This window comes from Maniola hyperantus, chromosome 13 (genome assembly GCF_902806685.2).
Source record: "Maniola hyperantus chromosome 13, iAphHyp1.2, whole genome shotgun sequence".
Lineage (NCBI taxonomy): Eukaryota > Metazoa > Arthropoda > Insecta > Lepidoptera > Nymphalidae > Maniola > Maniola hyperantus.
The window spans coordinates 12,030,224-12,047,235 of NC_048548.1; the positions used below are offsets into that span (position 1 = coordinate 12,030,224).

A 17,012-nucleotide genomic window follows, 5' to 3' on the forward strand; every position below is an offset into this window, starting at 1 on the left:
AGGTAGTCGCAGTTCAGATGTTGCAAGACCGAGGAGTAGGTCTCTTGTAGGGACTTCCACACACCTCGGTCTTGCAACATCTGAATCCTGTGGCTCCCTGCGACTATAGATTGAAATCGTCGGTTCATCTACCGGAAGATTAGAAGTTTTAACGGTATCAGTATCTTTAATGCAACTAATATGCAACCGGCCCTTCTAATCACAACACAGATTTTCGCACGCAATGAGATCAGAAGCCGAAGTCCATAGACAAAATAATTTACAAGCCAATGTCGCAACCGTTCCGCAACTGATGGCTGGTTAGTGGTTAGAACTGGTCGAGTCGCATTGACATTACTGGAGTGGCGTTGCGCAACCAGAGGACAATAATTAGAACGTGTATACACGACGAGAATTCACGACAAACTAGACAAACTGCAAGACAGAGAGACAAGAATATATTTTTATTCCGATACAAGTCACTTGCCTTTGTGTAAGTGTTTGTGTTGTGATACTTCATATTATCACAGTTTTACGATACTACGTAAAACTTTAGTAGTAGTCTGTAGTGTAGTATGACTGCGATATCAACTAGTGGTAAGTGATGATGCAGTAAAGCGGAAGCGGACTAAACTCGGAATGGATATGGCAGTTTTATTAAACCCATACCCCTCATCGTGTTCTACACGGTATTGTGTAGGAACGCTTTTATCGCTGGGCGGCACGGCTTTGCCGGTAAGCTGGTAACTAGCCACAGACCAGAGATTTTAAATTTTATAAATTCTCAAATTGTCCGTACCGAAAACGAATCTGGACCCGACGATATCACTCACCACTGAGCTGGAGGTCGTCGAACTACTACTAGTTTTGCCTACTCACAAATCACAAAACTGGAATAATAATACAAACCTACCTAAGTTATTCCCTTGATAAATAATAATTATAGAGTTTGAACCTTTCATGTTTTTGATTTTTAAAATTAATTTGCCAAACTACCTCCCTACTCGAGTCCAGACTAGAATGACTGATTGGAACCTCTATCACCACATCACGTCTGCTTCACGGATCATTTTGATACACGCGTCGGGCTATAACGGACTATTCATGTTATCTACTCGACAAAAACTTACCTTTGTCATCCGAAGAATTGGAAATAATTTAATTTAGACAACGGTAAATTAACTTTTTGTCGGTTTATTTTAAAATATTATTGTTAAACGTTTTCGACTTGAAAGCTTTTCAAATGGCCTAACCTATGAGTAGGTTGTTTATTTTTAAGTGTGCCAATGGATCCGAAGACGCTGAAGATACAGACAGATAGAATAATTGTCGTAAACAACTCAGTAAAGTTTAGACCAACGATCAACGATTTCATAATTATTTATTATTAATTATAATTAAACAAATAAAAGGTTACAAATATAGATGCTCCCGGCTGTACTCACGTAGTTGGTCAACGTAAAGCCGACTAGTTTGGAGCCCATCCGGGGTCGTTTTTCACAGGAACTTAGCTCGCAACGCGTCGCGGTTGAGACTGCGCGCCGCACGCGCTGCGGCCCGTACAGACCGCTGCTGTGAGGATGGCTGAGGTGGGAATCACTCACAATAGTTTAAACGCTAATATAAAAGGTTGTACAATTTTACACTATATTAGTCAATTAAACTCATAATTTACATACTAGATAACTACAATTTACCGGCTATGTGCCGAGGCAGTGGGTCGGAAATCGACCACTTTCCTGCTCCACGACAAACCATTGTTCACCATGCGACCATTTTACGCCATATTAAGCCATATTAACCCGGCGATTGTAATAAATTACTTTATTAATTCGATTCACGTGGAAACTAAACGTTCACACACTTTTAAGGCTAATTTAAAACCTTCCCGAATAAGACAATCGTCATCCAACAATAGTAGGACGTGGAGCCTAACTAAACGTGTAAACAATTTTTTTAGGGTTCCGTATCACCAGAGAAAAAGGAACCGTTGTCTGTCTGTCTGTCGTTTCTGTCAAGACAAAACCTGTAGAATCAAAACCTATAGGTTAAGTACTTCCCGTTGACCTAGAATCATAAAATGCAGGTAGCAAATAGCAATGACTTACAGCCATAAGCTTACAGCACGAGTAAAGGGAAAATTCGAAAACCGAGTTCGACTTGCGCTCAACTGGATTTTATTTTTGCAAAATATTTGCATTAAAATCATCGAAAATTATAATATGATGCAAATTAGATGTATGCAGCAAGCACATAATAATAAATTATGTGGATGATGCGATGAAATATTATTAAATAACAATATTATTTTAATTTTAAAAATCAAGGTTCAAGTTTTTTGTGCCGATTGTGCAAAAACTTGTCTTACATAACAAGCTAAGAGCTCGGCACATTATTATTTAACAGAAATTGGTCCCAAAGATCCACCTTATTGACCTTAGAGTTGCGTAGCTAAAATATGCTTTTTAAATTGCTCTTCCTTGACCAATTTTCGTGAAATTGTGTTGAATTTAGACATTACACAATTACGAAAGTGTCCCTACAATTTTTCGCCAATTATATTTTCTTCTATCATCATTTCATTATCATCTTATAGTTACCTCATGATAGCTTATAGATAAGCGGCTATCATCTGGCGATGGCTTCTGCCTGCTTCCTATTCGACGGTCACGCACCTAATTTTTACCCGACTGCGGCGAAGCCCAAAGGAGGGAAATTAAAGTTGGTATATTCTGCGTTTTAAGCAATAAGTAAATATCACTTGCTTTAACGGTGAAGGAAAACATCGTGAGGAAACCTGCATGCCTAAAAGTTTTCCATAATGCTCTTGTTAAAGATGTTGAAGTCTGCCAATCTGCACTTATAGCTTGCTTGTTGGTGAACTGTGCCTTCTCATTCTGAGAAGAGACCCGTACTCATTATTTTAGTGGGCTGGCGATAGGTTGAGATAAACGTCATAGATAGACAGCAACTTTTTCGGGATGGGACCAGATATTGAATAATATAAGGAATCTTCCGAAAGATTTAGACATGGAAAATCTTCTTTTAAAGCCTAATTTAACCATTTAATAAAATAAGTTAAAAACCTTTATAGAAACAAGCTTTTGTTGAAGCCTTGTACTAAAGGCGATTGTAAGATTTAACCACATTCTAACACGGAAGGTTAAATAAAAGCTTGTTAAAAAAACTAGGTCTCGTACATTAAACTTTGTTCTGTATCTTTGTAAACAAAAATCTAGTTAAACGACTTGTCACGATGATCATGCAAAGAGAATTAACAAAACTGCAACGTCTGAGCATTTTAAAATTTTCAAGCGCTCTATTTTGTAAAGTGACTAAGCAGAAAAGCAAAAATACGTCTGCGACATCAAACGGCGGTTACATGCAAAACTACGATAATATGCGACACACATTTCATACCTTTCAGGCAAGTCAAAGGTCAAGTAATAGGTCTATAGGGGAGTAATACAGATAAGTAAGTCTTTATTCCGTTACGCATATAGTTCAAAATAGTGCAGAAATTATTGGGTATTTTATAATGTTGTCTATCTATCGTACATCTTCATTGTTCCGCTGACACGGATCCAAGTTCTCTGGCCCCGATCCCACACTGAAGACTCTCTTATGCAACGATATTATTCTCACCTACCACATATTGTTGATTTTTTAATTGCACCCGTAATTATAACAGATCGAGCGCTTTGTCTTCTCAAATTGTTGTTCATGAATCAATGTTGTGGGCTACTTTACAGATTTATTTCACGCTTATATGGATAAAGTATTTTTAACATAACTGCCCAAATAGCACAAGGAAGCTGCTTAGTATCCGACTCACAGCAATCATGGGGCATATATCAACTCTTGCTGGCAAACTGAGCTCCGCTGCTTACGCTATTAGGAAGATTCGGTAGTTAACTGACGTGAAAACCCCAAAGATAGATAGTATAATTTGCTTATTTTCATAGTATTATGTCTTATATAAGACAAAGCGACAGATAATTGGGAGAATTTTCGTATTACAAAAAAGGGCACTACGCGCAATTTATAATTTAAAACCACATGATTCTCTTCGAGAGAAGTTCAAGAAAATAGGTATCGAAATTTCCACACGCCGCAGTCTTGCGCTATCTTATGTCTGAATCCAATGACTCCCTGAGAATCGTTTGACGTGATGTAGTGTGGCGTCTGCCGCCACTGTCCTTCCGAGTTTCGGTATGAAGCCACCGTTCCAGCACCTAGCGAGTCCCCCAAAGTCTATCGGTTTTTCGAACTATGAGCAAGTAGTATCTATATGTATAGATAGGTATAGAAAAGGAAACACTGGCTGACTGACTGATTTATCAACGCACAGTTCAAACTATTATGGGCGGATCGGGCTGAAATTTGGCATGCAGATAGACAGCCATTATGACGTAGACATCCGCTAAGAAACCCTTTTTGAAAATTTAATCCCTAAGGAGGTAAAATAGGGGTTTGAAATTTGTACGTGTGTTCGTGAAACGTGTAGTCCACGTGGACGAAGTCGCGGGCATAAGCTAGCTAGTCTTTATTAATTCAACTATTTGACTTTTAAAAAATATTTTAGAATCTGAATTTAGTAAAATGATGAGAGTAACTGACGAGTAGATAACAATTAAGTTAAAGCAGTGAATCATTTTTGAGCCTCAACGCTAATTAATGACTGTTTTCACTTTTATTTTTTCTCAATAAAAACTTCGCAGGTATAATCGGTTTAGGCAAATTTAACGGTTATTGCTTGCTTGTAATCGTTGCTCGTTGCTTAATATTTTAATACTCGTAGTTATGCCTATGCATCATATTATAGTAGCTAGTCGTAACTCGTAATCAACTCGTACTAGGTAATTTTATTAGTACTTGGTTCGCATGGTTTTTGTAAGAGTATCGACCTATTTGTTCCAAAATTGGCCTCTAAACACAGCTAATTTTATTCACCACTAGCTGACCCGCTCCGACTTCGCTTGGGTGGAATGTAAAAAATCGGCGTGGGGGTAAAATTGTCAAAATACCTGAAATACGTATTTCTTCATTTGTAACCGAAAATCCATTTACCAATTTTCATGGAAATGACTTGAAATATTATGACGGACTTTCATACAAACTTTCATCCTCTCTTTACCTCCTTTGGGGGTAGAATTTTCAAAAATCGTGAAATAAGTATTTTAAATTTTAACCAAAAGTCTAATTACCAATTTCCATCGATGAAACATAAAAATGTCTGCCTTTCATACAAACTTCTATCCTTTATTTAGCGCCCTTAGGGGATGAAGTTCGTAGCCTATCTATCAGTGAAACAATTTTTAAAATCGGATGAGTAGTTTCGGAGATTACCTCCTATATCCAAACTTACAAGCTTCACCTGTTTATAATATTATTTTTGTAGACAAATATAATTCTCATAAGTAGCGTTTATACGTTGATGGTCTCAGATGATAAGGTTGATGGTATACCTATAACGTCAGAAACCTTCCTCCTGGCCGCTAGTGATTAGTTCCAACTCCCAACTACTATACAAAAATTCAACTCAATTGGATGAACGATACGTAAATGCTAAGATAGGTAACGGACAGACGAATAGACAGATAAACATTAATTTTTATAAGAAGATATACGTAAATTCCAACATCTAATATACCTACCCATAAGCACACAGTCGCAAGACCAGCATAGGGTGGATATCTAACCTATATGCCATAATTTTTAAAAGATGTTCTTTGATTTTTTATTTTCTATCTATACATAAATTTTATAAGAAAACTGCCGCTGGATTAAAATAATTTGCTAACAAGAAAAAGATGAATGAATTTGCCAAGATCGTTGAAACGCGAATCACAAAAAAAACTGATCCGTGTTATACGATTTTTCACGGAAAATGAATTGCAATCTGTACTTTGTATCTTTGTTTCTTTTTCGTTTCACTGATCTTTCCTCAAAATCTTATTAAAAACCGTATTTTTTTAATTTTATATTTAGTTTGAAATAACAAACTTAAAAAAATATAAAGCTCATAACATTTTCTTGTGAATCGATAAAATATAAACATCGATAACGGGAAAACTATATCAAAAGTTGGTAGAATGTTTTGTGGCTGTAATTATGTAGTTTTGGAAGGCACTCATCCATGAAAACGAATGAATGAATTAGTCAACAATCACAGCAGGGGCTCAGAATTCAGATCCTATTTTGTTTTTATCATATACGCACCGCTACAGGAAAATGCAGGAACCGTAACGTTCCGATACGATTCCGTGTAAAAGCCATTTATGGGTATGGGTTAATTATAAGAGCGGTCACTCCGTTTCGATCCGAGTCCGTGAAAATACGTATGTAAAAAAATTCTGACCGAACTCTGATATTGCTTACGCACTAATCCGATCTCGGATCTAAATCCAACCTAATTCAGTAGACCTCTTTGACATACCTACGTCATATTATGTCCGATTTAAATCCGAGACACATCCAAGGTGTTCTCACGGATGAATGACGTAGAGAACTCGGATGACGGAAGTCAGAGCAAGTGCGTAAAGCTACCATACAAATACTTCTATGACTACTTCGGAACGTATTTTCACGGATTCGGATCGGATGCAGTGCGTAATCGCTATAACTGTCACACCCCTATTAGGTTAGCTCACTACCATCTTAGACTGCATCATCAGGTATCACTTACCACAAGGCGCAATCGCACTCAGGGCTATCTATCTATATCTAAGCATTAAAAACCGTAAAAGAAGAACAAATAGAAAATAATCCATTGGATATTACAAATGCGAAAGTGTGTCTGTCTATCTGTTTCCTTTTTACGGCCCATCCGTTTAACTGGTTTTGATGAAATTTTGATGAAATCCTGGACACAGACAGGCTATTTTAATCCCAGAAAATCAAAGAGCACCCACGGGATTTTCATAAATCTAGATTCACACCCACGTCGATCCAGTCGTTGAAGTCGCGGGCAAAGATAGATAGTTTGGATGTTTAATTCTACAGTCGTATTATGATAAAAAGGAGAGCCTAGTGAATATTTAGTGGACCAGATCTGTTAGATTAGCCTCACCTAGCTTGTTAGCCGAACCAAAGTCAGTCAGTCGAAAGTAAGTAGGAACGATACGAATCGCTACGCATTATTGAAATACCGATAAGATATGTCTCATGTCACGAGCTTTTTTGACTGCGGATTATGATGTCAGAGAGTTCAATAAACCGTTATTAGAATGGGAGAACTAAATTCGTTATAAACATTATAAATGGGAAATTGTCTGTCTGTTACCTTTTCACGAAAGGTGTAGAGATTACTTGCATCCCGGACACGGCCAATGGCCATAGGCCATAGCAAAGGACACAAATTTTATTGCCATAGGCTGCTTTTATCGTGAAAAATCATAGACTTCTCCCGGGCATTTAGAAAACCCAAATCTACGCGATCTTCATCTTACTAGATATACTTTTAGTTTTCTAATGGGACTTACAAACGAAAGTTTCATTCAAAAATCACTACACCTTCATCATGTCATATTCTTGTTAAAATAATAATAATGGTATTTGGTGGCAGGAATTGACGGGATCGCCGCGTCACTTAGAATATTTTAACGATTTTTAAATACTTTCGTCTCTTTCAGTGTTTAGATCGCAATGAGTTTGTGATAGCATCGCTTTCTAATCAAATGTATTTTGATTGTAAATGTACCTATAGTAGGTAATTAGATAAGGCTAGCTTTAAGTTTTATTGTAATATTTTAACATTATTTTTTTTTTTAATTAAATTGAATTTAAATGGTACCTACTGTTTCTGGAATGATATTAAATATTAATAATATGCTACTAAGAGTGAAAACTTACGGAGCGGTTTTCACCCGTGCCCGCCGCGGATGCGGGTGAGCTGTTTTTTTTTTTAAATATTATAGACCAGCGCTTAGCTGCAATCAGACCTGGTGGAAGTGATGATGCAGCCTAAGATGGAGCGCGCTTGCCTAGAAGATGCCTATTCACTCTTGACTTGAAGGTACCCATATCATAATTGGAGGGGAAAACTGATGCTGGAAGGGTATTCCAAATCTTCAGGGTTCGAGTTAGAAATGAGGAGGCAAATCGCTTCTTACGTATTCGTGCAATTGGCGATGGCTTACGCGTGCGGTACGATAGTAGAAAGGTGAAGGAGGAACCCGGTCGAAAAGTTCTTAGGCACATTCTCTCTTTTATTTTGAATAAATCGCGTCGTGAAAATTGCTCGTGCGAGTGCTGTGGTCCCGCAACCGCGGCGGGCGCCTGTAAAAAGCGCTCTGTGAGTTCCTAGCGCGTAAGTCTTCTCTAAGGTGCCGGACGACCAAATGCTCGTACAATACGGTATTCAGAATGCTGCATGCGTTTAGAAAGCCTTTCGAAGCACGTATGCCGCATACGAATGCAATTATAACCCGTCTCAACAAAAAGACGCCACTATTCTACCAAACCTTGAACTACATTGTTACTTTCTTATTCGCCACTGTTACCTATGTATTGGTATTCATTAAAAGTGCGTCCACAGTTCCCTTTTGCCGGACGGAAGCGTCTCGTCTGATTGTTTACCGGATTCAATGACCTTTTTTTAGGCCGTTTTAGAGTTGAGAGAACTCATTTTACTTTTAAATATTATTGATGTTAAGGTCAATATAAGCCTCGCTAATATGAAATACGGTGTATGTTTAGAAATTGGCTCTTTTTATTGCTGTTTATTAAGTGGCTCTAACTGTGGGAAAATACGAATTTTTAAAATTTAGATAAATTCAACCTTAAATGCATTGCAATTTCAGGCTTCCGAATACAGAAATTTTTTAGATACCCATTGAATGCACTCATTCAAAAAATCATGTGGAAAAAAAACAACTGCCAAGATAGCTTTTATTATAATTATATGTTCTAGTTTTCTAGTTAAGAGTTTCTAACTACTTGCTTATTATCAAGATTAGAAAAAATTCATAATATCGACGCGTTTATATTCAATCGTGGAAAACGGTGATCTAAAAATAAGTAGCCATCGCATGACATTAAATAAAAAGATTATGATGTAGTTTTCGTAATGAAATATTTTTTTTCTACAAGTTATAGTCATAGAGTTCTGTTCTTAAAAACTATAATTTTAGTATTGTTACATATTTTTAGGTAAAGACATATCTACATATTGCAAACCAGTAAGTACATATTTCTTTACAAAATATCATGTTATCACAATAATATTTGATATGGAAATAACAGTTACACATAGCTAAGGTTTCCGTTATCGCATACGTGGTTTATCTTTAACTTTTGTTTAGTTGCATTTTCGATAAATGCAACTGCAAGCCATCGATGTCGAATTCCTGCAATGTGTTTGTAAATCATTGTTTGGTTTCGTATGACCGCTGGGGCAACGTGTCGGTATATAGAGTATGGAGATACGAGGGGCATGTCAGATCGGTCACACATGGCGGTGACTGCCAAGTTGGTGTTTTTAACGGGCTTACTTTATGTAAGTATCAATTTTATTAAATTCACTATTATTTTATTTAATGACTAGTCTATGCTCGCGACTTCATCCGCGTGGACTACACAAATTTCAAACCCCTATTTCACCCCCTTAGAGGTTGAATTTTCAAAAATCCTTTCTTAGCGGATGCCTACGTCATAATAGCTATCTGCATGCCAAATATCAGCCCGATCCGTCCAGTAGTTGGAGCTGTGCGTTGATAGATTAGTCACTCAGTCAGTCAGTTACCTTTTCCCTTTATATATTTAGATAAGCTTCATCCCGCGAGTGCATGCAGTTTTGTAAGGTTCCATAGTACAAGGAACCCTTATCGTTTCGCCATGTCCGTCTGTCTGTCCGTCCGCGAGTTAGCTCAGAGACTAATTAGTACTAGAAAGCTGTAAAATCTACTTGGAGTCGTATAAACATTGAAAATTACTCAGCTGAAGTTGTTAGTTGAGTAAAACAATTAGTATATTGTGACGGGCAATACGAAATCTTACACTGAGCTCAGCTGGGTAATGGGTCCAACCATGCACTTTATTAAAAGATTCTGTTAAAATTTCTCGTTGTTTATAAGATAAAGAGTTGAAGATTTGGTTAAAATCATACTAATAAAAAACCGATGCCTGTTGTTGCTATAAATAATAATAAGACTCCCTAATATTGCAAGACTTCCGAAATTGGTAATCTGTCGATAATTAATAATCATTTAGAAATAAGGCTAATCACTTATTTAACCGCCGTATCCTGCATAATACGAAACGTAATGTTTAGATGCAAGGCCGAATGTTGTAGGTACGTGTACAATAAGTAACATTGGCAACTAACTTTCTAACTAACTTAGGTCAATGTAGAGTTGACGGGATATTTAATAAAACATGAGTCAATATTATTAGAATTTCCCTTATATTTTTGCTTTAGCATCAAATTAATCTCTACATTTGCTTTAGTAGAAAAAGCGTTCTAAACTACTGATTAGTAGATTTGTAAAAAAACGGACAGGCCCTCGAATATTTAAGTATCCCATAGAATTTGAAAAATCTATGTTTTAAAATATACTATTATTCTTACTTTCATGCTAGTTTTGGTTTAACATATTGATTAGTAAAACCAATTAATCCTTTTATAACTCTGCATGGTTCAAAGATTCAATTTCCTTTCGTTTTTCATTATTACATATTTTTTTTAAATCTTTTACTTTTTATTTTCAGTCGGCAGTCCAGGGCCAGTACTATGCTTCACCATACCCGACGTCCTTGTTCGCTTCACCATATTCACCATGCAGCTGTGCACCACCGTCGATAGCCCTGCCAGCACCTACGGGCCCTATATACGTATCTCTTCCCAACCCTCCGCCGATATGTGTTTCCCCGCCCCCACTTCCACCATTACTAATAGAGGTGCCGTTACCCCCGCCAGTAACGTTTGCACCTCCTCCTTTACCTCCATTATGTGTCAGTCCTCCAGCTTTACCCCCGTTGACGGTAACTCCGCCGCCGTCACCCCCTATGTGTGTCACTCCACCTCCGCTACCCCCTATGTGTGTCACACCTCCAGCTCCACCAGTAATGTATATTAATCCTCCACCTCCACCTCCTATATTGATAGAACTCCCGTGTCCCGCTCCTATTATGATTGAGCTGCCGCCTATCATGATACAACCTCCACCGCTGCCGCCGGTGATGGTGCAGCCTCCACCGCTTCCTCCGATACCTGTGCAGCCTCCAGCACCAGCTCCGATGATGATTCAACCGCCACAGCCTCCTCCGATGTACATCCAACCGCCATCTCCGTGCCCGATCACGATTCAACCTCCTTGTCCTGAACCTATTTACGTACAGCCTCCTCCTCCTGCCCCTATGACTATTCAACCTCCTCCATTACCTCCACTTTGTGTCCAACCTCCTCCCCCACCACCCCTATGTATCCAACCTCCGCCCCTGGAACCTTTCTGCCTCCAACCTCCCCCACCGCCTCCAATATGCTTCACCACACCTCCTTGTCCAGCCGCTCCTCCATGCGGATGCTGCGGCATGCCACCGACAGCGCTGGTAGCTCCTATTTATTTATAATGCACCGAAAAAGCTAATTTATATAAGTATACTTAGTACTTACCATGTGATAAAATTGTTATGTTATGAATACACAGAAATAAAGTGTCTTGTTAATTGTATTTTGTACTTTTATTTTCACCAACAATTCCTGGAAAGCTGCAGTAGTACACCATGTACACTCATACACTGATTACATAATTGCAATGCAATAATTAATTATTATTATAAGAAACAATTGATGATGATGATAACGCAAAATTGAATGTTTAACTAAAGACGACTCCAAAGGCGAGAATGTAAAGCCTCGATAAAAGCGAGCCTCCATCCGAGCCTCCCTCTTTGCCCAAATCTGCAGAATTTGGTTTCACGTAAACAATTTTTTACGACAGTGTCTAACTGTCTAGCCCTTAAGAAATCTACCACCCCTTAGCTAGCTTCATTTATAGAGCTGAGAATTTACAAATTGGAATAAGTGGTTTGTACATATTGTTGCATTATACTTACTCTCTATGGCCAATATGCGACATACCTACTTCAGTGATGTTATATTTCATATTAGCCATAGCTTAACCATGCAAAGGGGGGTAGAGTTTTAGAATTGGATACGGGGGACGAGGTCATGGTTAGGGATTATAGAAAAGAAAAAAATGGTCAAGAGGTAAAATCAGTAGGGAAATTGTTTCGGGTACAACTTACGAAGTAGACGTGGAAGGGTACAAGTGGAAGAGGCATGGTAATCAAATACAAAAAATAATTTAAATATACCTTTATTCTTAAAAATAAAAATCTTTTTGTTCTATTGTTAAATTTAGTTAGGACGGGGGAGAGTGTTATATATCTGTGTACGAACTAAATTGTTATTTGTTATCTGTGGTTGTAAATTCTGTCTATAAAATTTTGTCTGCGACATAAAAAAAAAAAGTAAATTTGTAACGTTTTCACATTTTGGCCAGATTTTAAGTATAGTATAGTAAAGAAATAAAGTTAAAGGAATATTTAATAAGTGGTGTGGTTTAATTTATAACAAGTGAGGACGCCAAAGAAAATTTGCGCGCAATTGGTTCGTCATTCAGACACGACGACTTTGACCTATGAAATGAAATGAAATGAAATGAAAATTTGAAATGAAAATGAAATGAAAATTTATTTATCACAACAATGTCGGTTTACAGTTTAGTGTCGGGAACCCTGAAGTAAGTTTGATAAACCTGTGTCTCAGGGTCCCCGCTCCTCCTCCTCAGTCTCAAACATAATAGTTGTGTTAACAAAAACTATAAATACTTAAGTCTAAACAATTAGCATGCAGTGTGTCTACCTATGATGAAAGGTTATCGTTATTCCTTAACCTTTCATCATACTCGTACATCATCATCATCCTCCATCTTTGAATGCCTTGCAATGCCCTGATTCTGAGGTTTATAAGTGTTATTTGTGTGTTCCGCAGCATGGCGGGTGGCACGGGGCTCGCGGAGTGGTCCGAGGGCGCGGCGGTGTGGTTCCAGCCCGCCGGCGCCCCCGCCCCGCTGCCCGGCGAGCTGATCGAGGTGCACCGCGCCGCCAAGGTGCTGCTCGTCAGCGCCGTCGTCAACGGCCAGGTACATTTTTATTTATTTATTTAAAACTAGCTGATGCCCGTGACTTCGTCCGCTTGAAATTAGGTTTTTTTCAAATCCCGTAGGAACTCTTTGATTTTCCGAGATAAAATGTCTATGTCTATGCCTATGTCACTCTCCAGGTCTTTATCTATACCCATGCAAAAAATCACGTCAATCAGTTGCACCGTTGCGACGTGATTGAAAGACAAACCAACAAATACACACACTTTCGCATTTATAATAAGGGTACTGATTTCAAATGTTTTATAAAACTCCAGATAGGAAACGCTCATCATCACTATCACGATCAACCCATCGCCGGCTCTCTACTGAGCATGGGGCTCCTCTCTGAATGAATCTCCACGCTACACGATGGCCCAGTGTTTCTTCTAAGTGTTTCACATTTCCACTAGACGGAGTTTGTTTACGAGTTTTTTACGACTTATTGGGCAGTTCGATTTTTTCCCTGTCGTAGTTAGCAGAATCACGGAAAAATTGTTAGCAGGAGGAAAATTTATTATCACAAGACGTGTCTTGACTCTTGAAGTTACATAAGTCATTCCTTGGTATAAAACCCGATACTTTTTTTTTATTTTATTCAGATACAAGTTAGCCCTTGACTGCAATCTCATCTGGTGGTAAGTGATGATGCAGTCTAAGATGATAGCGGGCTAACCTGGAAGGGTTATGGCAGTTTTTATCAAACCCATACCCCTTTGCTTTCTACACGGCATCGTACCGGAATGCTAAATCGCTTGGCGGCACGGCTTTGCCGGTAGGGTGGTAACTAGCCACGGCCGAAGCCTCCCACCAGACAACCGATACCAAATAATCTTGTCGTTTTAGTTTCGAGATTGTGACCAACAAAATTAAACCACAGTTATTACATCATGATAAACCCATCACCGGCTCACTACAGAGCACGGGTCTCCTCTGTGAGAGTGAAAAGGCCTTTGGCCATAGTCTACCACACTGGCCATGTGCGGATTGGTAGACTTCACACACGTTTGAGAACATTATGGAGAACTCTCAGGCATGCTGGTTTCCTCACGATGTTTTCCTTCACCGTTTAAGCGAGTGATATTTAATTAGTTAAATGCACATTGCACATAGCTCCGAAAAGTTACAGGTGCGTGCCCGGGATCGAGCCCCCGACCTCCGATTAGAAGGCGGACGTCCTAACCACTAGGCTATTACAGCTAAACCACAGTATTTCTCTCAATTTAACGTTTTGTAAACACATGTGTAGATACATAGATAGATATAAGTACCTGTTATGAAATGATAACATTAGTCGTTATAAAACAATATCATTAGTGAATGAATGTACGTGACTTTTAAAATCAATAAAGAAAGTAAATTAATCAAACATTTCGATCGCCATAATCATAAAGGTTATTTATGTTGGTTCTAAAAATCATGGGAAAGTTATTACCTATTTACTTATTTCATATTGACTATCTATTGATTTACATAACCATAACCAATACAATCTTATCGTCATCTTAATTTTTTGGTACGTCAAAAAAGTAAAAGTTTACAATTTTCTTTGCGAAAAAGCTGGAACTACGTCTGGAGTCGATAACTTCGAAAAGCTGGAAGAGGTGTGTATGCCCGGGATTGAATCCAGACTTCCCGAATAGGAGACCGTCGTCTTAACCACTAGGCTATCACTGCTTTTTAGGGTTCCGTACCTCAAAAGGAAAAACGGAACCCTTATAGGATCACTTTGTTGTCTGTCTGTCTGTCCGTCTGTCTGTCAAGAAACCTACAGGGTACTTCCCGTTGACCTAGAATCATGAAATTTGGCAGGTAGGTAGATCTTATAGCTAAATTTAGGGTTAGATCACACAAAAAAAATTAAATTGTGGTCATGAACTAATAATTAGTATTTTCAACTTTCGAAGTGACTGACTATATCAAGTGGGGTATCATATGAAAGGTCTTCACCTGTACATTCTAAAACAGATTTTTATTTATTTTTATGCATCATAGTTTTTGAATTATCGTGCAAAATGTCGAAAAAATACGACTGTAGTACGGAACCCTTATTGCGCGAGCCTGACTCGCACTTGGCCAGTTATTAAGTAAGTAATGACAAATAGTTAGTGTAAATACGACCTAACATACGCATTCAGCGTGTAACGCAAGAGCGTAGCACAGGAATGTTGATAGAGAGTTACCGACATTTTCTGCGCGCCTGGTAACTTGTCTGATGTCTCTACACATTTAGAATAGAATAGAATGTTTTTTTTTTCATGTAAACTTTTTACAAGTGCTTATGAATAGTCAGGTAGTTTTAATTTACCACTGGTTCGGATTCGGATTTCTTATACCTAATCATCTTTATTATGAAAACCATTCATTCACATACAAGAGATCATAGGCTATCCATACTAATATTATAAATGCGAAAGTGTGTCTGTCTGTCTATCTGTCTGTCTGTCTGTCTGTCTGCTAGCTTTTCAAGGCTCAACCGTTCAACCGATTTCGACGAAATTTGGTACAGAGGTAGCTTGCAACCCGGGTAAGGACATATTAGGCTACTTTTTATCCCGGAAAATTTAGGAGTTCCCACAGGATTTTTAAAAACCTAAATCCACGCGTACGAAGTCGCGGGCATCAGCTAGTAATATTATATTAGAGACTATTATTATTGAAACAGAAATGGATAGTCATAAAAATACCTATTACGCTGCAGAACTACATTACATTGGTCTTTAGAAGGCAATGAATGACATTTCGGCTTTATAGAGCGTTGTTTCTGTCACTCATACCTATATGACGTTTTGTCGGTCTTAATGACAGGGACAAAGGTCTACAAATCTAGCTATCTCCTTCTAAATGTCGATGTACATTACTTTCTGCCGCGTACTGTACATAGTTTCTTAGAGAAAATGCATAAGCATCTCAAGAGCGGTGATAGCCTAGTGGTTAACATAATAGCCCAGCAGTTAAGACTTCAGGCTCCTATTCGGGGCTTTCAAGGTTCTATCTCGGCCACGCACACGTTAATGAGACATGGTTCCAGCGCAATAGCAATTTGCGGGACTTATACAGTGAAACTTAGATTGAGATATTCTATAGAGCGCACTTTGACTTTGCTTTCAGTTAAAACGAGACGGATTTATGTCAACGATATAAGGCTGTCTTGTTTTAACAGTGTCACAGTGTCGCTCTATAGATAATAGATCTCAGCCTTAGAGCTAGCCTACCTTATGTAGAGCCATAACAACATCAATGTCCAATGTGTATTAGTAAACAGTTGGCTTTCTTAACTAAACAATTAATTGCTCGTAGGATTCGCATCGTTTAGTGTGGGTAAACGCGATCTCACCACACGTTTAGGTGCGTAACGCAACTTCGCAAGGTCGCGCCTTTGGAATGTCGATAGGTTAGCTTAGAGATTTGTAAAGTTAAAGGTAACTGCTCTCTAAATGGGTATTACGAGCCCGTATTGGTTTTACCAAGTACCAAATCAGAATCCAATTCCATACTAATATTATAAATATGAAAGTGTGTGTCTGTTTGCCTGTCCGTCTGTTTCTCTGCTAGCTTTTCACTGCCCATCCGTTTAACTGATTTCGATTAAATTTGGTACAAGATAGCTTGTATCCCGGGGAAGGGCATAGGCTATTTTTAATCCCCGCAAATTCAAAGAGTTCCCACGGGATTTTAAAAATTAAATTCACGCGGAGTCGCGGGCATCATCTAGTAATTAATCTAGTAATTAATTAAATAAATAATCTTTTTAAACTCTTCTTCTTGAGCCTCAATAGCTCAACCGGTATAGGAGTGGACTGAAAACCGAAAGGTCGACGGTTCAAATCCCGCCCGTTGCACTATTGTCGTACCTACTCCTAGCACAAGCCTGACGCTTAATTG

General features: G+C 38.4%; 2 protein-coding genes across 2 annotated transcripts in view; both read left to right on the top strand.

Annotated features, from left to right (window-relative positions):
* Myo10A (Myosin 10A) overlaps positions 1-17,012 on the top strand; it is a 124,932-nt gene that overhangs the window by 24,675 nt on the left and 83,245 nt on the right. Inside the window, exon 2 of the mRNA XM_034974559.2 lies at positions 12,977-13,127. Within this exon, the coding sequence (XP_034830450.1) occupies positions 12,978-13,127 (150 nt within the window). The 5' untranslated portion in view covers position 12,977. The remainder of the gene's footprint in view (positions 1-12,976; positions 13,128-17,012) is intronic.
* Positions 9,330-11,651, top strand: LOC117987542 (uncharacterized). Its single transcript, XM_034974567.2, has 2 exons — positions 9,330-9,478; positions 10,690-11,651. The coding sequence occupies exons 1-2, from the start codon at positions 9,365-9,367 to the stop codon at positions 11,548-11,550; spliced, it is 975 nt and encodes a 324-aa protein (XP_034830458.1). The 5' UTR covers positions 9,330-9,364; the 3' UTR covers positions 11,551-11,651.